The sequence below is a fragment of the Muntiacus reevesi genome, chromosome 10, assembly GCF_963930625.1.
Source record: "Muntiacus reevesi chromosome 10, mMunRee1.1, whole genome shotgun sequence".
In the NCBI taxonomy this organism is placed as follows: domain Eukaryota; kingdom Metazoa; phylum Chordata; class Mammalia; order Artiodactyla; family Cervidae; genus Muntiacus; species Muntiacus reevesi.
The window spans coordinates 73809794-73835030 of record NC_089258.1 but is presented as its reverse complement, the minus strand read 5'-3'; the positions used below and the strand labels follow the sequence as shown (position 1 = coordinate 73835030).

General features: G+C 59.3%; 2 protein-coding genes across 2 annotated transcripts in view; one reads left to right on the top strand and one right to left on the bottom strand.

Moving 5' to 3' along the window:
* The first annotated feature begins 924 nt into the window (after positions 1–924).
* Positions 925–5159, top strand: BRF2 (BRF2 RNA polymerase III transcription initiation factor subunit). The gene is made up of 4 exons (XM_065947618.1): positions 925–1134; positions 1821–1880; positions 2802–3123; positions 3946–5159. The coding sequence occupies exons 1-4, from the start codon at positions 981–983 to the stop codon at positions 4673–4675; spliced, it is 1266 nt and encodes a 421-aa protein (XP_065803690.1). The 5' UTR covers positions 925–980; the 3' UTR covers positions 4676–5159.
* A 14-nt stretch (positions 5160–5173) lies between these two features.
* Positions 5174–25237, bottom strand: part of ADGRA2 (adhesion G protein-coupled receptor A2) — a 35414-nt gene continuing 15350 nt past the window's right edge. Inside the window, exons 3-19 of the mRNA XM_065947617.1 lie at positions 17740–17811; positions 17406–17477; positions 17192–17263; positions 16764–16927; positions 16177–16390; positions 15206–15370; positions 14407–14605; positions 13775–13924; positions 13493–13654; positions 12296–12520; positions 11907–12126; positions 11114–11322; positions 10032–10159; positions 9612–9735; positions 9021–9166; positions 8280–8369; positions 5174–8118 (exon numbers count right to left, since the gene is read on the bottom strand). Of these exons, the coding sequence (XP_065803689.1) occupies positions 6858–8118; positions 8280–8369; positions 9021–9166; positions 9612–9735; positions 10032–10159; positions 11114–11322; positions 11907–12126; positions 12296–12520; positions 13493–13654; positions 13775–13924; positions 14407–14605; positions 15206–15370; positions 16177–16390; positions 16764–16927; positions 17192–17263; positions 17406–17477; positions 17740–17811 (3673 nt within the window). The 3' untranslated portion in view covers positions 5174–6857. The remainder of the gene's footprint in view (positions 8119–8279; positions 8370–9020; positions 9167–9611; positions 9736–10031; positions 10160–11113; positions 11323–11906; positions 12127–12295; positions 12521–13492; positions 13655–13774; positions 13925–14406; positions 14606–15205; positions 15371–16176; positions 16391–16763; positions 16928–17191; positions 17264–17405; positions 17478–17739; positions 17812–25237) is intronic.

The window sequence follows — 25237 nt, the reverse complement described above, 5'->3', positions numbered from 1 at the left end:
CAGCAGTGAAGGCACAGGGTCCTAACTACTGGGCTACCAGGGAATTCCTGAAAACCTTTATTCTTGATGAATGCAATCGGGATTTACTTATGAGAAAACACACACTCTTTGCTGACATTTAAGTTATATTCAAATATGACATACAAAATCTCTCACTTGTGAGCTTGGTTTCTGGAACATCACTAGAGGCGCACTTTTGCTCAATTCTTTGATCTATACTATACCATGCCAGGAACTTCGGAGCTAGAATCTTGGAGCATTCTAAAGCTTAAGGTTTTAAAAACATCTCAATCTGCTTAAACTCTTCACACTGCCAAGGGCCTCACCAACCCCCATATTCTTTCTCTCCAACTCCCTTAGACATTCTTTGCCTACTCTCTGGAAGCATCCCAGGTTGTCACTCTGGATTTTAATTCAACTCCCTCATCCTACAGGGGAGAAAAACAAACTGCAAAGAGAGGAAACAACGTGATTGAAGGGAAGCTGCTCTGGAAAGGACACAATTTCCTGCTCTCTCAATACACTACTCTCCCTCTTAGGCCACAAATTTTGTACTATGGCCAGAATCAACATTTGTTACCAAAGAGAAAAGGAGAATCTGAGATACCCTTGGCGCTTTAGAAGGAAGAGTTGTTTGTGGCTGGCAACAATTTTTTGTTTGTTACGCGCGTCCGGGGCGGTAGAAAGCTCACTCAAGAGTAACCCCGAGCCTAGACAGCCAACCTCAAACTAAGTACAGATCGCGGGGAATCCGAAGATACAGTCCTGTCAGGAACCTCCTTTCCTCGATCACGTTTCTACCCGAGTCCGCAGAGAATGGACCGGAAACCGCAGAGGAGGTACCAACAGTACGGCTGCTACGCTAGCCGGAAGAGGAAGGTGCAACCCTATAAGACTCCGCTCCTACTTCCTGCTTCGGCACAGTTGCTGTTGAGGGCGGTAGGGGCGGTTAGCAGCCTAGTCTCTGGACCGCTGGTGCGATGCCGGGTAGAGGCAGCTGTCCCGATTGCGGCTCCGCTGAGCTCGTGGAAGACTCGCACTATTCCCAGAACCAGCTCGTGTGCTCCGACTGCGGCTGCGTGGTCACCGAGGGCGTTCTTACGACCACCTTCAGTGACGAGGGCAACCTCCGAGGTACCTGTGAGGGCTTTTCCAGGGCCGTGGATACAGCCTGGGGCGATGGAGGGATTGACGTCAGATGCTTCTTATCTCTTGCCCTCTCCCAGTCATGAGCACATTTAGATATGGGAGAAAACAGGGAAAGTGAACGAGTGAACTGCAGGTCAGGGGCTGCCATTATGTTTTCTTAGCAGCATATCTGTTACATGTAGATGTTAACGTTGAATAAATGAAACAGAAAAACAAAATTCCACTCAGTTTACCTAGTCTGCCTATTTGGAAGCATTATATCAATAGGTCAATGCTGTGCGAATGCGGGAGATACTACTACCCTGAAGCAGTTTGGAAAACTAATCGGCAAAAACTTTTTTCTTTTTTTCATTTGTGTTCCAAGTCCCTGACCAGTGCAACCCTCACAATCTACAGGCAGGAAAATTGCCTGAATTGAATGTACGGGAGGGGTGGCTGGAAATTTAGAACTGTTTTAGTGCCAATCCTAATCTTCAGCCTTCTGTGTATTTGGAATTGCTTGTGGTCATAGAAAACCAGATGGACCTTTTACCTGCAAAGATGAGCACCTTCTGTGAGACAGGGAATGGGTACCTGATGATTTGGATTCTGCTCCCTGGTTTTGTGTGGTGAGAGGGCAGGGGTCCGTGAACAGAGACTCAACAAGCTGTTTGTTGTCCATTATCTTACAGAAGTAACATATTCTCGAAGCACCGGGGAGAATGAACAAGTTAGTCGAAGCCAGCAGCGAGGTGAGAATCAATGTTTTATGACACAGTGGCTTTAAAGAAAATTCTCCTTATGGTCCAGCTCGTCTGCTTGTCTTTTCTGTTTCCAGCATTACTGTGTAAAGGTAGAGAAGAAGAGAATGATAATTAGAAGTAAAGGATGGAGGTGGTTCTAGGAGAGGTAGCAATTAGGTGGAAGATTTAAGTCTGCTTGGGTATATTTGAGGTAGATTTGAGGAACCCAGGTCAAAGCTTGGTCACAAATCAAAACCAAGCTGCAAAAGATGAGGCAGTGAAGTATTGACTGCTTTCCACAAATGTCTTTGTGCTTTTCAAATGGCTTTACCAAGTGTCACTCTTATCATTGTAGAAAGATCCATTATTTGTGCATGTGGTATTCAAGGTGAGTTTAACAGAACTTGCTGGGAGCCCTTTTGACTCCTTCATGTATAATATCATGTCATCTGCAAACAGTGATGGTTTTACTTCCTTTCTAATTTAGGTTTCTTTTATTTTTCCTCTCTGTTTGCTATGACTAGACCTTCCAAAGTTATGTTGAATAAAATTGACGAGTGTGGGCATCTTTGTCTTGTTCTTAATCTTATAGGAAATGCTTTCAGCTTTTCACCATTGAGGATGATGCTAGCGTTAGTTTGTCATATATGACCTTTATTATGTGTTGTCTCCTCTAGACCCACATTCTGGAGAGATTTTTTTTTTAAATCGTAAATGGATGTTGCATTTTATCAAAAGCTTTTTCTGCATCTATTGAAATGATCATATGGTTTTTATTCTTCAGTTTGCTCATGTGGTGTATCACACTGATTGAGTTAGGGATATTGAAAAATCTTTGCATCCTTGGGTAAAATCCCACTTGATCAAATTGTCTGGTACTGTTAACGTATTGTTGGGAACCCCTCTAACTCCTGCCGCGGGTTTTCCTAGGTCTTCGCCGAGTGAGGGACCTCTGTCGAGTGCTGCAGCTGCCACCAACATTTGAGGATACGGCAGTTGCCTACTACCAGCAGGCGTACCAGCACGCTGGCATCCGCACGGCAAGGCTGCAGAAGAAGGAGGTGCTGGTTGGTTGCTGTGTCTTAATCACCTGCCGGCAGCGAAACTGGCCCCTGACCATGGGGACCATCTGCACCCTGCTGTATGCAGATTTGGATGTGTTTTCTGGAACCTACATGCAGATAGTGAAGCTCCTGGGGCTGGACGTGCCATCTCTGTGCTTGGTGGACCTGGTGAAGACCTACTGTAGCAGGTACGTGCCTGGCGGGAGACACGGGGGTGGGACGGGTGTAGACCCGAATCCTTTTAACTCCGGTTGTCTCTTTTTGACCAAAGTCCATTCTACGAGGATGTGGGGAAAAAAACCTTTTCTCCTCCTCCCGTGCCTGGCACTGGTCGGGTGAATCCCGTTTTACGTTTCTAGAATGTTGTATCATTTTCAGATCCCTTTGCTGTCACAGCAGCCTGATGCTGTAGGGAGGTTAAGTATCAGCTTTGGCACGGGGCTTCTGGGTTCTACCACTCAGGTCGGCTTGATTAAATGCCACAGCCCTGCCTCAGCGCGATCACGTTGTGTGTGATTAGAGCTGAGAGAGTATGAGCAAGCTGACAGAGCTGGACCTAGAAGCTAATTTTTTTCTTTAATAAGTAGCTGTGTTCTTTTCTTTATATCTGACAAATACGGTAGAAAGCAAAAGCTGTCCGTGTTGAATGACCTTGGGTTTGAAGCTTGGTCACTTCCAAGCTGGATGACTGTGGGCAAGTTTTTCGACTCTTAAATACACATTACAGGGTGTTGAGTAAAGGAGAACATTTTGTAAAGCACTTACTCAGAATGATGGCTGATGGTGGGGGCAGGCGGGATTGTCATTAGACATTAGCGCCCTTCTGCACTCTCTTGCCCTTCACCTCTCCTGCAGGAGACTCACCCTGATTTCTCCTGGTACCTGAATAAAGTTGCTCCCCAGCAGGCTGTGTGTTCCCGGAAGGATAGCATAGCTTGCCTATCTTCTGCGCTTTGGAAGAGGTGTCTCCTGGAGGTACCGAGACCAGACCCTCATTTTGGTTATTTCAGCTTCAAGCTGTTTGAAGCCTCCCCGTCTGTGCCAGCCAAGTACGTGGAAGACAAGGAGAAGATGCTGTCGCGAACACTGCAGTTGGTGGAGCTGGCTGATGAGACGTGGCTGGTGACCGGGCGGCACCCCTTGCCCGTCATCACCGCCGCCACTTTCCTGGCGTGGCAGTCCCTGCGGCCTTCAGATCGGCTGACCTGTTCCCTTGCCCGATTTTGTAAATTGGCGAATGTGGACCTGCCCTACCCCGCTTCCTCCCGCCTGCAGGAGCTGCTGGCTGTGCTGCTGCGGATGGCCGAGCAGCTGGCCTGGTTGCAGGTTCTGAAGCTTGACAAACGGTCTGTGGTCAAGCACATCGGCGACCTCCTCCAGCACCGCCACATGCTGGTCCGCAAGGCCTTTCGGGACGGAACAGCCGAGATGGACCCCGGGGAGAAGGAGCTGCAGGGCCAGGGGCAGGAGCAAGGACCAGAAGAGGAGGATGTGGGGAGTAGCTCTTTAGAGCTGCCAGTAGTCAAGCGGCCTGCCAGCCCTGCCCTCCTCCTCCCACCCTGCATGTTGAAGCCCCCAAAGCGAGTCTGTCCCACCCCCCCTGTCTCCACGGTCACTGGAGATGAAGACATTTCTGATAGTGAAATCGAGCAGTATTTGCGTACCCCTCAGGAAGTTAGGGACTTCCAGAAGGCCCAGGCAGCTAGACAAGCCGCCCAGAGTGTTCCGAACCCCCCCTGATGCACATTGGGCATTGAGGGCACTTCCCCTCATCTGATGACTTGCTAACCGGCCTGACACAGCCAGAGGAATCACTGTCCACAAGCCCTCAGGTGTTTCCATTCTCGTTTAAGGGACCCAAGAGGGGTTGTGCAATTCCAGAGGTGAAGTCAGAAGGAGCGTGAGGATGCCCTGGTTGGAGAGAGTCCCATCCCTTGGTCCCAGAGAGCAGCTTGCCTCCCTCCTGGTTCTGTGGGCTGGCTTTCTCTTGGGCTGCTGGAGCAGCGATGGGCTCTCCTGCTCCCTGATTGGATTGGATACACGGCTGCTGCGGGACTGGCGGGCCTCTCCTGGTGTGGATCGTGGGTATTCCCAGCGTTACCAGCCCTCAGAGGATGGAAACAGCAACCCTCGGCCCTGTGTTTGTTCACAGACCCTGTGGGCTCATGCATACAGTGTTAGAGATCCTCTCTCATCACTAAAGGACCGTGGGTGGAGGAGTAAGGTCATAGCTCAAAGGGCTTTGCAAAATTTTAATATATTAAAACAAGAGGCATCTGCTAGAAAACATTCTATTGTATAAAACCCGAGCATTTAAAAACATGTTTTCTTTGGCACTTTTCATCCCCTCCCTCCCCTTTCCCCAGCGTATTGCAAAAAGCTCTCCAGTGCTAAGGCATTGGCGGGGTATGTAAACAGCAGCCAGCATACGTGGAAGAATAATATGAAGCTTTTTTTTTTTTGCCTTTTTTTTTTTCTGTCTAATATTGTCTGTGCAGCAAGCATAAATAACAGGATCCATCTCAGGGCATGTGGGTTTTCTCCCTTTCCCCTGTCTGTCTGCTCTTGCCTTGGCGATCAGGCTGGAGTGACATGGACACTGGGCTGAGTTTCCCTGTTGCTTCGCATGAGGCCCAAGTTTCCCTCCACTTTCATTGTGTGCTGTAATCAAAGGCTGGTGGTTGCTCTTTAGGTTGGGGAAAATATGAGTGCTGGTGTTTAAAAGTAGTGAAGGCACAGGTCCCAGGATTTGCAGGGGCCCTACCCTTTGCCTTGGGGATTTGGTTTGGGCTTCAGTGGGGCAGGAAGCTGGTTTGATTTTTTGGAGGTTTCTAATATGGACCTAGACATGAGATCATCGATAAGATTCTCCTGTCTGACCTCATGGAGGTGGGGAGGGCTCTTAGTCCCTGGGAGGTGGAAGGCTGAGACTGGGGATATGGGCTCTGCGATTAACAGTAAGTGCTTTTCCAGCACCGCCTGCAGCTTGGCAGTGGCGCCCCTCTTTAGAGCGTTTTTTTTTTTTTTTTTCAGTAGGACTAGGTTTGAGGCAGGACTACCTTCAGCCCCAAATCGAAGTACTAGCTCTGCTATCCTCCCGTCCTCCCCAGCTGCCTGGCAGTCAGCGTCTTGGGTGTGGGGCCTTAGCTTGGTCCTGAAGTGCCCCCTCTGAATCCTGCCATGTGGTTCTTGTCCCGGTTCCGTGGGGGTGGCCTCCAGCCCTAATCCTGCACCCTTCCACCTGCCCCTCTCCCTCTTTCCCTCCCTCCCAGAGAGCTGGTTGATCCCGGCAGCCGCCTTTCACATGCCACCCCTCCTCTTGCATAGTTAATTCCAAAAAGCAGCACCTGTTCCCTCCGGCTTGTCCTGGTCACCTGGCTCATCCGCTAGGCGCCCTAGTTAGCCAGAGTCGGGGTGAGAGAGGCTCTGGGGTATGGGCACAGAGAGGAGACTTCAGAGGAGGGCGGTTAGGCGAGAACGCCTCACTCAGGCTCCATCACCAGTGTTCCCAATAAGGCGGCCGCCGCCAGTGAGGCGGGGTACCTTAGACGGGGCCGCCCGAGCTGTGCTGTCCCCGCCACTCTCGGTCGCGCCGCAGACCGGCAGGACCTTAGCCCGCAAGCCTGGACGGCAGGTGCTGCCGAAAACCGGCCTGGGCCGGGACGGAACCCTACCCCGCCCGCGGTCCAGGGATTGTCTGTCGCTACCGCGGGAGACGGCCCTCTCCGCAGTGGTGGGCCTGCGCCTTCCCCGCCCCCGGCCTCCAGGACTACAGCTGGAGAGCCCAGCTACAGCGAGGCACCTCCGCTCCAACCTGGAGGCGTACCGATCGACGTCTCTGAGGCGCCCCCCGCCCCGCCCCGAGAAGCGGGGCCACGAGCCCGCACAGCCAGCTCTTGCCGAAGCGGCGCGCGCGCCCACTCTAAACGGTGGTCTCGCTCTTCCAGAGGCCGGTCTTCATGCAGCCGCCGCCGGCCGCTTCGGCGCCGCTCGAGGGGACGTCCTCGTACTTGCCGCCCTTGGGGGCGCCGTTGAGGCTGGCCGAGTTGAGCGGGTACGAGCGGCGCTTGCTCTCCTTCTCCAGCGCGCCGCCCCTGAGGTTGTCGCGGCTGGCGCTGCGGCGCTGGCCCGGCCGGCCGGCCTCGGGGGGCGGCGCGGCGCTCGTGTCGCTGCCCTCAGACGGCGTGAGCGCGGCCTCGCCCTCGAGCCGGGGCCCGGCGCCCGGGCTGTGGCGGCTGCTGCCCAGGTAGCTCTCGGACGGGCTGTGGTGCGGGCTGCCGCTCTCGCTTGACTGCAGCTCGGCCGTCCCGGCCGCGCCCCCGCGCAGCGCCCGGAGCCGGTTCTTGCTGCCGGCCTCTCCCGCACGGTGCCCCTTGGCGCGGCTCTTGTGGCCCCGGCGGCCGTGGTGCAGGTTGTTAGGGTGGCGCGGGCCGAGGCCGGCCCGGGGGCCCGGGGGCTCGGGCTCCCCCTCCCCGCGGGCCGCCGCCCCCGCCTCGCACGCCTGGCTCTGAGCCAGCTGCAGGTTGGTGAGCTTGCAGGGCCCCGGGGGCGGCGCGTGGCCGCTGCTGCCGCTCGGGGACGACTTGAGAGACGGGGGTCCCTCTCCGAACACCGGGGATCCGTCTTCCGGGCCGGTAGGCGCGGCCCGGGGGGAGGCGCGGGGGGCCGATGCCGAGGGCCGACAGGCGCGCCAGGAGGCCCTGACGTCCCTGCGCCTGGCACAGTGGTGGGTGAAGACGAAGAGACCCAGGGCGGAGGCCGCCACCCCGTACAGACAGCTGCACACCACTCGGGGCAGCCAGCGCTGCGACACCGTTAGCGCCCCGCAGGCCCACGTGGCCAGGTAGAGGAAATGCGTGGTCACCAGCGCCCCCAGCTGGACCCCCGGAGAATAGAGGCCGTCGCCGTCCTCCGGCGGCCCGGGCGTCACCACCCCTGTGCTTCCAGCCGCCAGGAGGGAACCCGAGTCACTCAGGAGGGGGCCGCTGCTCCTGAGCCTGGTGGAACCCCTCAGCTCCTCCCCCGGCTCCAGGGAGACCCGGCCGGTGCCCGCCTTCGGGCTCTGTGCCAGGGGACCCCGTAAGCGCAGCCCCGCGCACAGGAAATAGATCCAGGTGATGAGCAGAATCAAAGCCACCGGGATGTAGAAGGCGCCTAGGCTCGGGCGCCACACCAGCCAGCAGCTGCGGGGAGACACGGGCGGCGTGTATGAGGTGGGCCCCGAGGCCGGGTGGGTGGGGAGGCGGCTGGGGCCACATGCAGGGGCTGGGGCTGGGTGACTGGCCGGGCGGGTGGGCGGTGCCCCGCGCCAGGCAGGGGGTCTGGGCGGGGGCAAGGCGCTCACTAGGGGCCGTGGTCTCGGTAGTTGTGGATGTTGACAGCGGCTGTGATGCCACAGATGATGAGCGGGATCCCTCCCGCGATCAGATAGAATCTGGAGAGAGGGGGTTTGGGGGTCAGAGAGATGGGGAACAAGGAGGGGACCTGGTGCTCGGAACCCTCACCGAGGGGTCTCTGCCCCATCCTCCTTCCCCGGGAAATCGTGTGCGAGTTTTTTTTTTTTTTTTTTTTTTCCCTAGGGATGCAAGGCCCCTCTAGGGCAGGTCTAGGTCCCTAGGGGATTTGGCCAAGACTGTTCCAAGGGACAAAGGCCAGAGTTGCTTTCTGTCCCCCTAAACAGCATAGAACTCAGTGCCGCTCCCAGGATTCCTGCCCAGTGCCCCGCGAAGCCGCTTACTGCCTGGCCGTGGCAAACCTGAAAACCCTGAGGCGGCACCCCTCCATAGCACTGGGTACACTTGGGTGCCACCTAAGGCCTTGCCCCTCCTGCCTTTTTTTTTTTTTTTTTTAATGGCCACAGAGCCACAGGGTCTTAGTTCCCTGGCCAGCAACCGGACTCAGGCCATGGTAGTGAAAGCAGCGCGTCCTAACCACTGGACCGCCAGGGAAGCCCCCCACCTCCTCTTGTGTCTTGGGAGTGTCCTTGGACCCACCCTGCATCCACCCTGGGAGAGCTGCCTTTGATGTCTTTCCCCCACCCCCGGAGCCCTTCCCCACCGCAAAGCTGACAGATGGAAGCGCCTACCGCAGCATGGGTCTGGGGGCAGGCGGGGCCGCGTCCCCTTCTGGTGGGGGGGGCGCCCTCCAGGTGAGCTCCTTGTGGAGGACGCGGGCCTTCACGCCCATCCAGAGGAGTGTGGACAGTGAAGAGTAGTGCAGGGTGATGCCCACCTGCGGGGTCAAGGGCTGAGGGCTGGGGGGCCGGCCACCCCGAAGCCTCAGCCCCCAGTGTTCTCCCCCGCCTCCCACGTGCCCCGTCCCCAGCTCCACCCAGACCCTCCCCAGGGTTGCGTCCCTGCTGTTACCCTCTCTACTTCCAGCCCAGGGCTCTCCTCCATGTGCTGGGGTGGCTCCATGACCCTGTCATTGCTGCCGGCCTCGTCCCCAACTGCTCTTCCATCGCAGGCCCCCCACCCTCCACTTCACCCCAGCTCCTAGTTTCTCTGCTTCTCACCACCCCCTGCTGTCATGCCCATACCACCCCCCAAAAGGCTGGGCCCAGAACCATGGAGCTGGAGCCCATGACCCACCCCTACTTCCGGCCTGTGTGCCTCCCTCCTCTGTGCCCAGGCTGCTGGCACCCATCCTGGAGACCCCAGCCCTTCCCCCTGCTTACCGCCTGGCAGACCATCTGGTAGTTGGTGAGCGTGATGCCTCCCGCAAACACGGCGGAGGTCATGGCCATGTGGAAGCACAGGTTCAGCAGCATGTGCCAGCCCTTCCGGGACACGTGGATGGAGCTGCCGCAGAAACGGTGTCTAGTTAGTGGACCGTGCAACCCAAGGTCGGGCCTGTGGGCTCTCAAGACCACTGAGAGAGTCGAATAGAAGAAGGCAGACATCGGTGTGTGTGCGTGAAATGGGGCAGACATCGGTGTGCGTGCGTGAAATGGGACAGACACTTTAAGCCCCAGGCGTGTTTTCCAACCTCAGAACGCTCGCAGGAAATGCGGGGCAGGAGCCTGGGGAAGGGACACTTGCCGGGGCTGGGTGACCCCCTCGGCCTTCCCCGCAAACCCTCTCCTGCAGGAGCTCACCTGTGGTTGAGGATGTAAGTGATGATGGTGGAGAAGAGGCAGAGCAGCAGCAGGGCGGTGCAGGGGTACACGACGGGGTGCAGCCCCGCCCCGGAGCCCCCCGCCTCCCTGGGGAATGCGCTCAGCTCCTGGAGAGAAGAGACAGGGAGTGAGGAACAGGAAGCCAGGGGCCGAGAGGCCTCCTGTGGGGTCTGGGCCGGTCCCCCACGCCGGTTCTCCCCTCCCAAGCCCAGTCAGCCTTGGGCCCCAACTTTGGCCCTTTGCTATCCGGGTAGCAAAGATGTAAGCACCACCATATTTACTCTTAAAAAGTTGGTCTGGGTGGCATTCCTGACCCGCCTTTCTGAGAACTTGGCAGGTTCCCAGCCTGAAAGTCGGCGATGAGTAAAGAGGAAGAAGGTACTCTCTATGGTACAGCTGTATACCTGCTCAGGATCTGGGAATGTGGGCTATGACGTGTGCAGGAGGTGGGGGGCTGGACAGGGCTGGGCGGGGAGCATGACAGAGGGCAGACATTCCCAGGTTCATTTTTCACTTTAACAGCCGGGTGTCAGTGAAGGATGTGGAGACCCGGCCTGGTGGGTCCTGAGCCATCTCTCTCGACATGGGAATAGAGGACCTCCCTGTCTATCTGTTTTTCCCAAAAGGCTGTGGGGCTTTTTTTCCTTTTTCTTCCCCGCCAAAAGGGTCTGGGGCGTCCCTGGTGGCTCAGACGGTAAAGAACCCACCCGTAACGCAAGAGACCCTGGTTCGATCCCTGGGTCCGGAAGATCCCCTGGAGAAGGGAATGATGACCCACCCCAGTATTCTTGCCCGGAGGATCCCCATGGATAGGGGACCCTGGCAGGCTATAGCCCATTGGGTTGCAAAGAATCAGACACGAGTTAGCGACTAACACGTTCCCTTTCCTGATAAGAGGGCCTGAGGACCTCCCTGCCTCCTGAAAGATGGAGAGATGTTGGGCAGACCAGAGGGACTCCCCATCTCGAGGCCCATCAGGCCCCGTTCTTTCCGTATTTCCCTGTGGCCCCAGGCGGTCCGAGTGCCCCCCGCCCCCGACCCCGGGTACCCGCTCGGCTCACCATGAGCACGGCCACATTGCCCAGGTGCTGGCAGTGCAGGGAGCTGACGTTGGGCTGGCTGGAGCGCAGCTGGCAGCCCTCGGAGCGCCAGCCCCCGGGCCCCCCAGGCCCCTCCTGGCTCCACCAGGCCGCCACAGGCTCGGCCCCCTCAGCCCAGTGCCGCAGCGAGACGGCCACTGGCTCGGTCAGGTTCCCCACGCCGCAGCCACCTAGGGTGGGAAGGGGAGGGGGGTCCACTCAGGCCTGGGTGGGTGTGCGGGGGCTTGGGGGGTGCTGGGGGATAGAGTTAGATGCCACATGCAGGCCCGCCCCCCACCCCACCCCAGAGCCTCAGCCTAACTGGGGAGATGGAAGGATGAATCAAAGTAAAGGCACAGCGAGCTGGTGGCCCACCTTAGTGCCAAAGGGGTCGCGGCCACGTGGCCAGGAAGGGAGGACTCGGGGGTTGGGGACAAGAAGGTAGACAGAGTGAAGGGAGGATACGGGGGGGGGGGGGGCAGGCACCCCGTGGGGGGAGCTGGCACCAGGTGATGACGGGGAGCAGAGGGAGGCCCATGCAGGTGGAGGGTCTGTGCTTCGAGCCCTTCAGAAATGTGACAAGTCTGGGATGTGAAACCCCGGGTCCCCGGAGCCTTTTCTCCTCCCGTCTCTTTCTTCACAGGACGCCCCCGTCCAGCATCGTCCTTGGAAACGGTGCGGGGGCCACAGTCCCCTGCCTCCAGCGGGGATCAGGAGTGCGGGCAAGGGCAGGGCGGGGCAGGGCAGGACAGAGGGCGGGATCCTGGGCCCTTACTGGTCCCCGCAAAGATGACAGGGGTGGCCACGCCGCGCCTCCTGCCAGGCCCCGCTGCGGCTCCGGGGCGGGAGGTGTTGCCCAGAGTGCGGAAGAGGCGGCCATTGCGGAAGACGAGCAGCTGCAGGGTGCAGTCTGGGGGCGCCGGGGGGGCCAGGGCCGCCGGGGGCGATGAGAACAGGCTGGGCGGCAGCTGGATGGAGGCCAGGGCCACGCTGTTCTGGGGGGGACACGGGAGTTCCTCAGAGACGCCAGGGGTCCCCGGGACTCTGCTGGCCCCCAGGGCTCCTCCATGTGCCCCCCCCCGGTCTCCCCGCCTGCGCCCCCCGCCCCCCTAGGCACCTCGCCTCCCCCCCGCCCACCCAGCACCCTGCCTCCCCGACGCCCACCTTGATGTGGAAGGCCGACAGAGACACGTTGGGCCTGCCGGTGGTGCAGCGGAAGCGGAGCTGCTGGTCGGCCAGGGGCTCCGGCTCGGGCGATGGGCTCTGGCCGGGGCCCAAGGGCCGTGTGCCAGGTGCACCCGTCTCCCGCCTCTGGAAGGCCGTGCAGGTCAGGCCCACGTAGCTGTGTGGCTTGATGAGGTAGGCCTCCAAGGCCACATTCCTCGAGTTCTAGGGACAGGGACCCCGTCACCTTCTCCCAGCCTGCTCCTGCTCGAGACCACAGAGCTGCTCCGACCAACCCCCGGTCCCTTGCCCATCGCCAAGGGCCAGGGAGCCCCGAGTCAGCCGTGGAGTCCCCCCAGTGCCGATCCGCCCTTTCTCCTGCTCACTTGCCCCCCACCTTGCAGCCGGCTCAGCTCCCCACACACCCTGGTCCTCCTGCCCCAACTAAGCCAGAAGGCAGGGTCCATGTGCCCCCTCCTCGTATCCCCGCCCCCACGGGTGCCCAGGGGAGATGCTGTGGTCTTCTTGTTGACTGTTAATAGCTCACCACCCTTCACTGGAAACGTCCCTGCTTCCTGGGGAACAGAAGTCTCCATTAACCCCCACTCCATCCCAGCGCTGCCGCCTGCTTCCAAACCTTCCTTCTGGTCCTTCTCCTCCTCCCTGCCCCTTCTCGTGTGTTTCCACCCGCCTAGCCCTTCAACTCAGGGCTTTCCCAGGTGGCTCAGTGGTAAAGAATCCTCCTGTCAGTGCAGGAGAGGTGGGCTCAATCCCTGGGCAGGGAAGAGCCCCTGGAGAAGGAAATGGCAACCCACTCCAGTATTCTTGCCTGGAGAATTCCATGGACAGAAGAGCCTGGCGGGCTATAGTCCATGCGTTTGCAAAGAGTCGGACACACCTTAGTGACTAAACAACAACACAGCCTTTCAAATCTGCTCCCCGCACAAAGCCTTGGGTAACTTCTATGGTGTCACTGGCCTCCCTGTCCTCTGCACTGCCCCTGACAAGCTGGAATTTGATGCCACATGACCGGGACGGGACCCTAGTCACGTTCGGATTCTTGATAAGTCGGGCACGCGGCCGGCCCACGCTTGGACTTGCTCCTGGATGATGAGGGCTGGGGCTGACCCCTGTCACCTCTAAGGCCCCTCCCTGTCCCTCCCTGGTTGGGGCAGCCTCCCAGCTGGCCCACGGTACCACAGAGATGTGCTGGGCGTGGGGGCTCAGGGCGGCTCCCCCGATGCGCTCCAGGGCGCCCACGATGCCACTGCAGGCCTTGTCCTCGCGCTGGGCCAGCCACAGCAGGTGCTCATCCACCAGCATCAGGTTGCTGGCCATGTCCACCATCACCTCCACCAGCTGGGAGAGCAGGAGAGGCGTGAGTCACATGGGCAGGAGGGGACCTGGGGCAGCAGAGGCTTGAGCAGTTAAGGGGGGCGGGTGATCTCCAAGGGACCCAGAGGCGTGACTGAATCTCACCTCTTTGATCTGGTCGACATAACCCAGAAACTTTTGAATCATCTGAGCCACATAGACGACGTCCATCATGTCAGAGAAGCTGGCGGCCTCAGCCGTGTACACTCGCAGCTGGTGGGCCAGGGTCAGCGCATTGGAGGCGTTGATGGGCATCTGGGTTGGAGAGGGGACGAAAGGGCACCATCCATTCCGGCTCCTTCTCCCCCAAAACGCCTCCCAGGAGCCCCCTTCTCTGTGCTGACGCTCGGCAACGGGGCCTGGGGAGCAGGGTCCTGCCCACGTCTTAGTCTGATCCCGATGGGAGATGCAGATATAAGGAGCGAGGTCTGCAACTCAGGGCTGCCCTCCAGTTGCGCCACCGCCTAAGGACAACGGAACGACCTCACGCTTTCCTCTTAAGGCTGACCTTGCTGTACTGGGGGACAAAGATGCTCGGGGTGGCCCACACGTCCTGAGTGTGGCCCTGGGGAGTCTGAATCCCCTGGAAGAGGAGATGAGCACGAGACACAGCGCGGGCCCCGTGGCTCCTCGCCATGCCTCCCGAGGATGCAGGGGCCCCCAGCCCCGTGGGGCCAGCCAGCTCCTCCCCTTCCCCTTCCCCCTCCTCGCTGCCTCCACCCTCACCACAGCCTCACCAGCACGAAGGTGTAGAGCACCCGGGTGATGTCGTTGGTGTACAGACAATGGGAGTAGTCCCCCGGCTCCCAGCGGCCAGCTCGGTCGCACCGGCGGGAGGCTCGGGTGCCAGGAGCTCCCCCGCTCAGGGGCACTGAGGTGAATGGGTACTGCAGGCAGGACTGGTAGGCTGTGATGCCAGCCAGAGTTCGCGGCCACCTGGGGGCAGAGGTGGAGAGTTGCCGATGACCCAGGCTCCTCGGGGCCAGGGTCCGTCCCTTCCCTGCCCTGAGAACTGTGAGGCCAGACCCCTTGGGAGCTGGAGGCAGGGTCCAGAAGAGGCCACGTGGACTGGACTTCAAGGGCTTCCCAAGCTCCCCCTGCGTTCTTAAGCTGTGTTTGTTGGGAGACTGCTGTCACTCTGCGGGGCTGGCCTTGGAGTCCTGAGTTCAGGTCACTTATGCTTTCTGGGCCTCAGTCTTCTCAGCTGTAAGATGGGAGAGTAACACCTGCCCTGACTAAGGGAGAGGCCCCTGGGATATTAAAATGTGACATCTGTCATGGGAGAGTTTTGTCAACTATGCATGTAAGGAAGCAACTGCCCCCCCCCAAAAAATCCCCAAACCCCTGTTCTGCACAGCACATCTTGAAGGGTGATTTTATACAAAAGGATATATGGTTTCTGTAAATACACCAAAACGGGACTCGGAGCTGAATGACAACAGGAAGTGTTTTCTCCATCTTAGAGCAGGTGGGGAGACTGTTCAGCCGCGTCTCAGAGGCTGGGGGGCATGGGGGCGGCCAGGGGTGGTCCCGAACCTGAAGTCCCCGCGGTTGTTGGCGACGCGCTCAGCGGGGCAGTAGGAAGCCGAGGTCTCCAGCACCACGATCTCCACCTTCTTGCTGGCGTTTCCCTGGGCCGTGGACACGGAGCACTCCCATTCGCCTGAGGCCCACACGCCGATGTGAGACAGGGTCAGCTCGCTGCGGGCGGGCGGGCAGGCGGGCGAGGGCTGGCTGGAGGCTCTCCTGGCGGCCACGCCACCCTCCCCAAGCGCCCGGGTGCCGCAGCACGCAGGGCACCAGCTTCAGGCTCTTTTCTTTCTTTTCTTTTTCGGTTGAGTCATGCAAGATCTTAGTTCCCCCACCGGAGATGGAACCTGGGCCCCCAGCAGTGGATCACCAAGCAAGTCCCCAAGGGTACAGGCTCATACTCCTTTAATGCTGGCCTTACGATAGTGTTTTTCTGGGCTTCAGTCTCCCCACCCTCATCATGGAGGTAATAAAACCTCTCTTGCAAATCTTTTGCAGAGAGCAAGTCCAACAATATAGGTGAGACCCTCTGTATCATTGTAAAGGTACTGAAGAAATGTCAGATTTAATCAGTTTTTTTCCTATCAGGCAATCTGTAGGGCTTCCCAGGTGGCTCAGTGGTAAAGAATCCGCCTGCCAATGCAGGAGACTCTGATTTGACCCCTGGGTCGGGAAGATCCCCTGGAGAAGGAAACGGTAACCCACTCCAGTATTCTTGCCTGGAGAATCCCATGGACAGAGGAGCCTGGAGGCTACAGTCCATGGGGTCGCAGAAGAGTCGGACACAACTTACTGACTAAAACAACAATTCAATGTGTATCCCTCATGCAGACCATTTCTGACTTAGTTCTGGATCTGCATAAACGTGCCCAGAGATATTCCCAGGAGTAGACCAGCTCCTGCCAGGGGTGGATGGGTGAGGGTTCTGGCTCCCCCCGTCTGTGCTCTGGGCTGAGAAGGGGCTGCGGGGCCTGTACCTGGTGATGAAGGTGCAGTCGTGGACCAGGCTGTCGGCCAGCAGGACGCCCGCCTGCTCGTCGCCCTCCACAGGGGCCCGGTTGTGGTACCAGCGGATGCGGGTGTCGTTGCCCAGGTAGCTGGCCGAGCACTGGAAGGGCAGCCGGTCGCCCTGGAAGACCACTTGGCGGAGGGATGGGATGAGGTGGTGTGTGTGTAGCTCCAGGGCCCCCTCTGCGGGCGGGGACACCGCGAGTGAGGCTGAGTGTCAGGTGGGGACCAGGCCCCTCTGTCTGGAGCCCACCCTAGTTCAGAAGGAGGGGGCTGGAGCGTCTCCAGAGACTAAAGCAGAGGAGAGGAGCAGGTGGGTTTTGAACGAGTAAAAGTGCTTCTTTCCACAGCACGCTTTGTCACCCCAAGAGGAGGGACCAGACGAAAATATAAACCAAGCAGCGCTCCCCAAGGAAGTTTAGAAAATTGGATGGAGGATGGGTCCTCAGTAGGATCTAAGGGAAAGGACACCCTGGAGATCAAGCCCACCACCTCGGGAGCCTTGAGTCTGTGGGGGCCCTGCAGGAGGAAGCCTTGAGGGCTTGGGTCTGCTCACCACAGCGCAGCTGGGCCTCCTGGAGGCCGGCCAGGGCCTGGGCGTGCAGGGCGCTGGGGTAGGCACAGAGCGTGCGCTCCGACAGCTGCAGGGAGCGGTTGTGGGCCCAGGGAAGCAGCCAGCGCAGGCGGCAATCACAGGTCAGGAACTCGGTGCCGAAGTCCCTGCAGAGGGTGGAGGGACCCAGGGTAGAGCAGAGGGGTTCCCGGGACTCCCGGGGTGGGGATGGAGCCCCAGGGAGAGACTGAGGCTGGAGAAGGCAAATTCCGCGTGCGTGCACCCTGCGGCCATCACCACCGCACTCAGAGGGGCTTCGCTCAGCCCATCGTCCACTCGCCTCCTCAGAGAGCTGGCCACGTGGTCGCAGCATTTATGTGTCCCCCTCCTGTTCGAGGAAGGAAGCAGGGGCCTGGGGAAAGGATACTCACACCACCTTAAGGGCTGGCAGCTCATCCAAGACCCCAGGCTGCAGACTGGAGAAGATGTTGCCAGATATGTTTCTGCAGGGGAACAGGGAGACAGGATCTTAGGTTCTCCCTGGGCTGACAGGGCTGGGGATGAGCCGTGAGAATGCAGGGCCCGTGAGGGTCTGGGGAGCCGTCCCTTGGCCCCCACCTCCCGCCTTCCCCACCCCGCACTCACAGCCGGAGAAGCCTGGGGAGGCCCTGGAAGGTCCCGGAGGTGAGACAGCCGATCCGGTTGTTGGAGAGGTCCCTGGAGAGACACGCAGACCCTCAGCATGTCGGCCACGTGGCAGCACATGGGCCCACGTGTGAGGGACACACGTGTGAGGCTGGGGCTTGTGTGGGGAGCGGAGAAAAAGGAGACGGGGTTGGGGTGTGAAGTGTCTGCCCCCCCACCCCATATGTGTGGTGAAGAGGGACGGTGGGTGACTGGGATCCATGGGACCTCCTCCAGGGATGCAGGGCCTGGCTGGGGGGGGGCGGCGCGGGGTTGGTCGGGACACACCACTCACAAGCGTTTCAGCTCCCCCAGACCCAGGAAGGCGCCGGGCTGCACCGTGCTGATGACGTTGCTTCTCAGGTCCCTGCAGGAGACAAGCGGGGGAGCCCTGACACCTCGCCCACTCGGGGCGGGGGGCACACGGCCCGCCTGGGCGGGCAGCCCCTGCCCTAGTCAGGGGTGGGCTCTCTGTTTCTCTCTAAATCCCTGCTCTCCTGAGTGCCGGCCGGGAGGTGGCATGAAGCACCTGGCCCATCAGACAGGTGCCCGCGGTCTCCCTGGCTCCCTGGTCAGACCGGCGCAGGGAGGGTGCAGAAGGGCCTCGGACAGACGGACGGATGGACGAACGAGGCGGCGAACCCGGTGGAAATGGAAGGGGAGGGCTCCGACCCCCTGACCCTGGTGTCGGGAGGCCCCAGCTCCCACGAGTGGCCCCGAGTTTCTCCATCTCTCAGAGCTGCCGTCACAGCGTTTGAAAACGGGCGTGACCGTCCTCTGCGGACTGCCGCGCCGTGCTCAGGCCCCGAGTCGTGTCCGACTCTCTGTGACCCACGGACCGTCGCCCGCCAGGCTCCTCCTCCATGCACGGGGATTTGCCACACAAAGGCAGTCCCCGAGCCTGGCTGCGGGGAGATATGCTGGAGTTAATCCTGTGGCTCTCTCGTCCTGGCTGGTGAGGAGTCGTCCCTGGCTGGCGGGCTGGCTGCTGCGGGACGCCGCCTGCTGTCTATCATGCAGCCGCACCCCTCAGCCCTCAGATGGGAAAGCTGAGGCCACAGGGGCCACCGGCCACCTTCCGCCAGGTTGCCTCGGAGCCCCCAGTGCAGACAGAAGGCGGCAGGGGAAGTGTCACCTCCGGCTGGCCTCTAGCAGGTCACAGACTGGACGGAAGGCAAGATGGGGGCCGCCCCCCCGGGCTCCCCAGGGCCAAGGGGCACCCCCAGGAGCAGTGACCTGCAGGGTAGCCGAGTCTGTGGCTCAGACTCTACCGCATGGCCAGAGTGTCACCCTCCCTCCCCTCTGTCACGTCCCGGAGGGCTGGCAGAGACCCCCACCTGGCCCCAGCACCCCCACCAGACCCGGCAGCCCTCTGGGACCACCAAGGTGAGGGCCAGGCCCCTGGCTTGTGTCAGCGCCCCATCCTCCTGTGGTCACAGCAGCGGGAGAGGGGCCCGGCCGGACCGGCTCCTTGTCCAGCCCACACTCCCTGAGGCCCACTTGGGTCTTTCCTGAACCAAACCAGCTCAGGGCTCACAGAGACCCCACCAGGAGGCCTCACTGCCCATCGGGAGGGGGCTGCAGGCTCTCCACTCTGCTTCCTGCTCTCCAGCATCCTTGCAGGCCCCCCCAAGCACCCAGGAGAGAGGCAGCGTGGCTGGGGGGGGGGCGCGGGGCGGTGGTGGTCCTGAAGTAACCCACCTAGCTTGGCCGGTGGGGCCAACCTGCTTTCCAAGGCCTGGCCACCCTCAGCCCCAGCCCCAGCCCCAGCCCCAGGAAGGGGCTCTTGGCTCTGTAGGCCAAAGCCTGGGGGCAGCTCTGGATTCTGGGCAGGAGGGGGTTAACTGAGCCAGCTCCCTGCAGGGGGAGAGGAAATGGGTGTCCAGGATGGGGAGGCGCCTTCCCACCAGGGGGCCTGTTTTCACACTGGCCGGCCCAGCTGGGGACAAAAACACCCACAGAGAGACCGAGAGACAGAAAGACAAGGAGAGACAGAGACAGACAATAACAGAGAGATAAACAGAGAGATGGAGACAGAGACAGAGAGACGGAGACAGACAATAACAGAGACGTGGACAGAGAGACGGAGAGACAAAGACATAAACAGAGAAAGAGACAGAGAGACAGATGAACACAGGGAAGTGGAATACGTCCCTGCCAGCCCTGCCCCTGGCCCGGGGTCCTCACACCTCAGCGCCCTCTCCCACCAAGGCCCAGACCTCCATGACCCTGTGCCCTTGAGAAAGAAGAGGAAGGCACCAGGAGGGCCGCGTCCCACGGGGTGACTTCCACCCCCAGGGTGCAGGCGGGGAATGTGCCAGAACGCAGCGCCCAGAAGGCTCCTGCAGGGTGGAGTCTGGAGACGGGGACGGCCCCCACCCCAAGCTGCCCTTCCTGCCCGCTGCCCACCCCCCCTTGCTGCCCAGAGCCCCACCCGCACATCCCCCGCCTCCGATGCCGCTCTGGCCTGTGCCCCCTGGCCCCTCTGGGGGTCTGGCCGTTCTCAGGGCTCTGCCTCCCACCCGTGCGGGGGAAACACATTCCTCATTGTGTCACTTCCCTTCATGGGCTGCCAAGGGGCCCGGGCCGCAGCCCCCCGCCCCTTCCCTCTGCTCACTGTGTTTATTCTCATTTCCTCCCCAACACCACCCCCCCAAGAACCCCCACCCAGCTGCCCCACTGATGCTCCACAGATGGGAGCAAGGCAGGCGGCTTGGGCCCAGCCCCTTCCTGCCCCGGGCTTCCTGCAGCCCCCGCCGGCCACGGGGGCCTTCGGAGAGGGGAGCTTCCAGCGAGTGTCGGCGGTCCTGACCCCCTAGCCTCCCACCCGCGGAGCAGCTTCCGGGGTGGGCATGGCAGCCCTTGGATGGAGTGCTCTCAGAGTTGGCCCGGATCTACCCGTCCCGGTCCTCTCCAGGGGGAGGGGGGGACGGGCCAGGGGCAGCTCCCTGCACTGAATTGATAGCCCAAAGGGGGCTGCCCGCTCCCATCCGCCCCCAGCAGCTCAGGCCTCCTGGTCCCCAAGGTGGGGGCGCAGCTCTGGGGCTGTACCTTCCAGAGTGGCAGGTAGGAGATGCTCACACAGAACTTGGGTATTTCCGTGGGCCTCTGAGGCCCTTACCGGCTGATTGGCGGTTTAGCACCTTCCTGGCTGAGCGGAATCCTTATTTGAGTATCTGGTGTGGGCTATGGAGTCCCGCCGCAGAAGAATGCACTACCCCCCAGTACTATGCACCTGATTTCAGAGGCTCGTGGAACCCAGGTTACAAACCCCTGCTCTGGTCTTTCTCATCCTATCCCTTCATCTCTTAGGTGAGGTCACAAGACGCACAGATGCGTCCATGATGTGCATCCTTCTGTAATCTCCCGGCCCCCCCCCCCCGCCCCGCCCGCCACCCCATCTGATTCCACAGGGCCCTCCCTGCTCTTGGAACCTGGAGAAAAGGCAGCTTATGGGCGAACCTCCCTCCCCACCCTCACCACTCCTAATCCAGACCGGGCTCCCCAACCCCACACATATCCCTCCCCCCGTATCTGTGCCCACATGGAGAAGCAGGATCCCCCTGTGGCAGAAGTTGGGGGGCAGGGGACTCCTGGGAGCAAATCTCACCCTATACCCTTCTTGGGGAAAAGGAGCTCAAGGAGCTGAGTGTGTAAGACTGAGTGTGTGAGTGCAAGGAGCTGAGTGTGTAAAACTGTGTGAGCACAAGCAATAAAACAGCAGATCAATTGATAGGTTGGACTTGAAAATTTTAAACCTTTGCTCTTAAAAGAATATCACCCAAGAAAGGGCAACCCATGGGATGAGAGAAAATATTTGCAAATCATCTATCTGATAAGGGACTTTTATCTAGATTATATAAAGAACTCTTACAACTCAATGATAAAAAGCCAAATAGTCCAGCTGAAAAAATGAGCAAGGGATGTGAACAGACATTTCTTCAAAGAGGATATACCAATGACCAATGAATGCATGAAGAGGTGCTCAACACCATTAGGGAAATACTTGTCCACTAAGATGGTTATAATTTTAAAAACAGAGACTGGAATCCTTATATGTTATCGATGGGGGTGTAAAATGGCGCAGCCTCTTTGGAAAACAGCTTGGCAGTTAAAGCTACCATTGTTTGTTGTTTAGAAGCTAAGTTGTGTCCGACTCTTCTGCGACCCCACGGACTGGAACCCGCCAGGCTCCTCTGTCCATGGGATTCTCCAGGCAAGAATACTGGAGTGGGTTGCCATTTCCTTCTCCAGGGGATCTTCCTGATCCAGGGATCCAACCAGAGTCTGCTGCATTAGGAGGCGGGTTCTTTACCACTGAGCCACCTGGGAAGCCCAGCGTTTGCTCAGGGCTGGAAAATACAGAGGGTGGAGGATGGGGGGAGTGATTGCTAATGATTCAAGGTTGCTTTAGGGGATGATGAAAATGTTCTAAAATTAGATTATGACGATGAGTGCACAGCTGTAAGTGTACTCAAAACCACTGGATCCTCCCCTTTAAATGGGTGAACTTTATGGTACGTAAATTAGGTCTCACTGAACTATTGAGTGTGCGCTTGTATGACACTATGTATTTGAGTGTGCGTGTGTGTATGTGTGTGAGTGTGTACCCACACTCGAACAGGGTGGGGCAGCACTCGACGCTGGCTCCCTCTGGCCCCCACAGACCTCCCTGCTTGTGGGTTTGAAAACCAAATTATAGGTTTGGAGGCCGCAGAGCAGCTCCCTCGGGCCCTCCAGGACTTTCAGGGTTCCTTCGGAAGGGGGGGTGGGGAGGGCTGGCTGCGGAGTGGGCGCGACACCCTCGCGGGTACAGAGGACGTCTCGGGGATGGGGTGGAGGGAGGGAGAGGTCCTGGGGTCCAGGAGGAAAACCCAGACGGTCCGAGGCCCCCTCCCACCCCCATGCCCGGGCCCCTCTGGTCTCTGACCTCATTCAATAGGTATTTATGGAGCACATACCCTGTGCCAGGCCTTGGGCCTACAGCAGCGAGCAGGAGGGCTGTCCCCGGACCCATTAGCCTCCCTGCGGGGGCCCTCGGGCAGCCTCTGGGCCGCGCTCCTCTCCGGCGGCGCGAGCCGGGAGGGCAGGGAGTGGGGAGTGGGGGGGTGGGGAAGGCCAGCGCCCGGCCTCCGGCCCCGGCCCCGCCCACAGATTAATGGAAACCACCTGGCCCGGGACCCGCAGCCCCCCGCCCGCCCCCCACCGTTCCCGTGAGCATCCGCGTCTAATGAGAGCCCCAGCGCCGCCGCATACCAGCCCCCGGGGCTCATTAATCTCATTAGGCAACGACAAATCATCCCGGGCCTCGGCTCCAGGCTCCCACCCCGGGCCCTCGGCTGAAGGCGTGCTCGGGCCGCTGGGGGCGTGCGCGCGTCCACGCGGACCCACACGCAGGCCCGCACGCCCAGTCCTGGGCTCCCTCGGCCTCCCCCCACCCCCGCCGGGGGCTCCGTGGTCCGCTCGGGTCTGCGGGGAAAGTCCGGGGGCCGGGTCCCTGCTGAACGGGCGGAGATGCGCGGGACCGAGAGACGATCCGATCGCGGCAAGACCTTTCTGCGCAGACACTTCGTCTCCACCACCGCCTTCCCCGGGCTGGGGGCTGCGGATGAATCAAACGATCAGGGACGGCTGGTGTGACATCTTGCCACTTAGCACTCTTCTGAGGAGCAGGGGACCGCCTGTACTGAAAGCCCTACGTGTCCCCCTGCTGTCTTCCTGGGTGAGAGCCTCTTTACCCCCGTGATCGCCCCTCAGGGAGCCGCGACTTGCCCCTTGATCCAGGCGAGAAGCCTGCGGCTCACACAGGCACCAGGAAGGTGAAGGATGGAGGAGCAATTCCATCCCAGTCTCCTTTCACTCCAGGGAGAAGTCCTGTGCCATTTCATCACCCACCCCTTCACCCAAAGGTCTTTCCTCTGGACAACAGGCTAGTCCACGGTGAGGGGCGGTGGGCCACGGGGCTCAGAGGCAGGGCGTCACAGGTCTGGGCGCTTCAGTCACCTGCCTGGACTGTCCTTGAACGCTGCCCGGCTATTTCAGGTTCTCCCTTCCAGCCTGCCTGGCTGATAAAGGTGTGTCTCCCCACCCCACGCCCCCTCCCTGGGGCACAGGACCTCCCCTAGGATCCTCTCAGGCACATTCCCTCGAGGTCCCCTTTCTGTGTCCCCTCCCCGACCTCGGGCCTCTGCACTGCAAAACAGGGGCCCCTTACACCCCACCCATCCGCAGAGGCCAGACGGGCACTCGGCATGGGCAGGCAATTCTGGCACTTTCTGGAGCAGCCCAGACCAAGAAGACAGAGAGATCAGTGTTTCCTGGCACCAACTGCTCGCCAGCCCCCGGCGTCTCATTCACCACGATTAGGCCCACAGTGTCAGGGTCATCTGGTCTGCTGGTTCCCAACCCCGACGGGCATGAGAATCGCCTGCCTACCTTGTCAACTTTTCCCAGGCCCTTGCTGACCTGATCATTAGCATCTCCAGGACCAGAGCCCAGGGCCTCTCTCCACCTCTGGGGAGTGACTGTGATGATCACTTTATGTGTCAGACTACAGCTGCGGTCTCTAATCCCCGGGCTGCAGACTGGCACCGATTCGTGGCCCATAGGAACCAGGCTGTACAGGAGATGAGCGGCAGGGGAGCAACTGAGGCTCCATCTGTGTTCACGGCCGCGCTCCGTCACCTGCATCACTGCCTGATCTCTGGCTTCTCTCGGATCAGCAGTGGCAGCGTTAGATTCTCACAGGAGCATGAACCCTCACCCTAAAATCAAGGCGGAATATCCTGAGATTGCCACTACATAGAAATAAAGTGCACAGTAAATGTAATGCACTCTAATCATCCAGAAACCACCCCCCACCCTGTCCGTAGAAAATTTGTTCTTCCACAAAACTGGTACCCAAAAAAGTTGGGGACTGCTGGACTATAGCGCCCAGTGACTTAATCAGTCACTAATCTAGGTGCTGCTGTGGAGGTACTGACTTTAAGTAAAGGAGATGACTTTGCTAACATGAGTGGGACTCGTCCAATCAGTTGAAGGCCCTTCGAGTAAAAACCGAGGTTTTCCAGAGAAGTTCTGCCTTCAGAGTGCAGCATCCGTTCCTGCGTGACTCTCCAACCTGCTGACTGGTCCTACAGATTTTGGATTTGCCAGCCCCCACAATTCACACTACAGTCCATGGGATCACAAAGAGTCAGACACAGCGGGGCGCATGCACACACACACAATTACAAGAGCCGTTTTCTTAAAATAAATTTCTTTATGTTGTTGTTTAGTCACTAAGTCGTGTCCAACTCTGAGACCCCCATGGACTGTAGCCCGCCAGGCTTCTCTGTCCATGGGATTTTCCAGGCAAGAATACTGGAGTGGGTTGCCATTTCCTTCTCCAGGGGCTCTTCCCGACCCAGGGATCGAATCCACTTTGACAGAACTCTCCTGCATTAGCAGGTGGATAAAGAAATAATTTCCTAGAATTCCCTGGCAGCCCAGTGGTTAGGATTTGGCACTTTTACCACCATGGGGCTGAGTTCAATCCCTGATCAGGGAGCTAAGATCTAGAAAGCTTTGCCGTGCAGCTAAAAAATAAAACTGCTAACTAAATGTATGTGTGCAGGCTCAGTCATCTCTGACTCTTTGCAGCCTCATGGACTGCAGCCCGCCAGGCTCCTCTGTCCATGGAGTTTTTCAGGCAAGAATACTGGAGTGGGTTGCCATTTCTTTCTCCAGGGGGTCTTCCCAATCCAGGAACTGAGCCCGTGGCTCTTGCATCTCCTATATTGGCAAGTGAATTC

Excerpts from the sequence above, each read along its gene's own strand:
- BRF2 (XM_065947618.1), top strand. The coding sequence starts at position 981 with ATGCCGGGTAGAGGCAGCTGTCCCGATTGCGGCTCCGCTGAGCTCGTG. Across the intron at positions 1,881-2,801 it reads TAGTCGAAGCCAGCAGCGAG|GTCTTCGCCGAGTGAGGGAC; the intron begins GTGAGAATCAAT and ends GGGTTTTCCTAG. Across the intron at positions 3,124-3,945 it reads GTGAAGACCTACTGTAGCAG|CTTCAAGCTGTTTGAAGCCT; the intron begins GTACGTGCCTGG and ends TGGTTATTTCAG.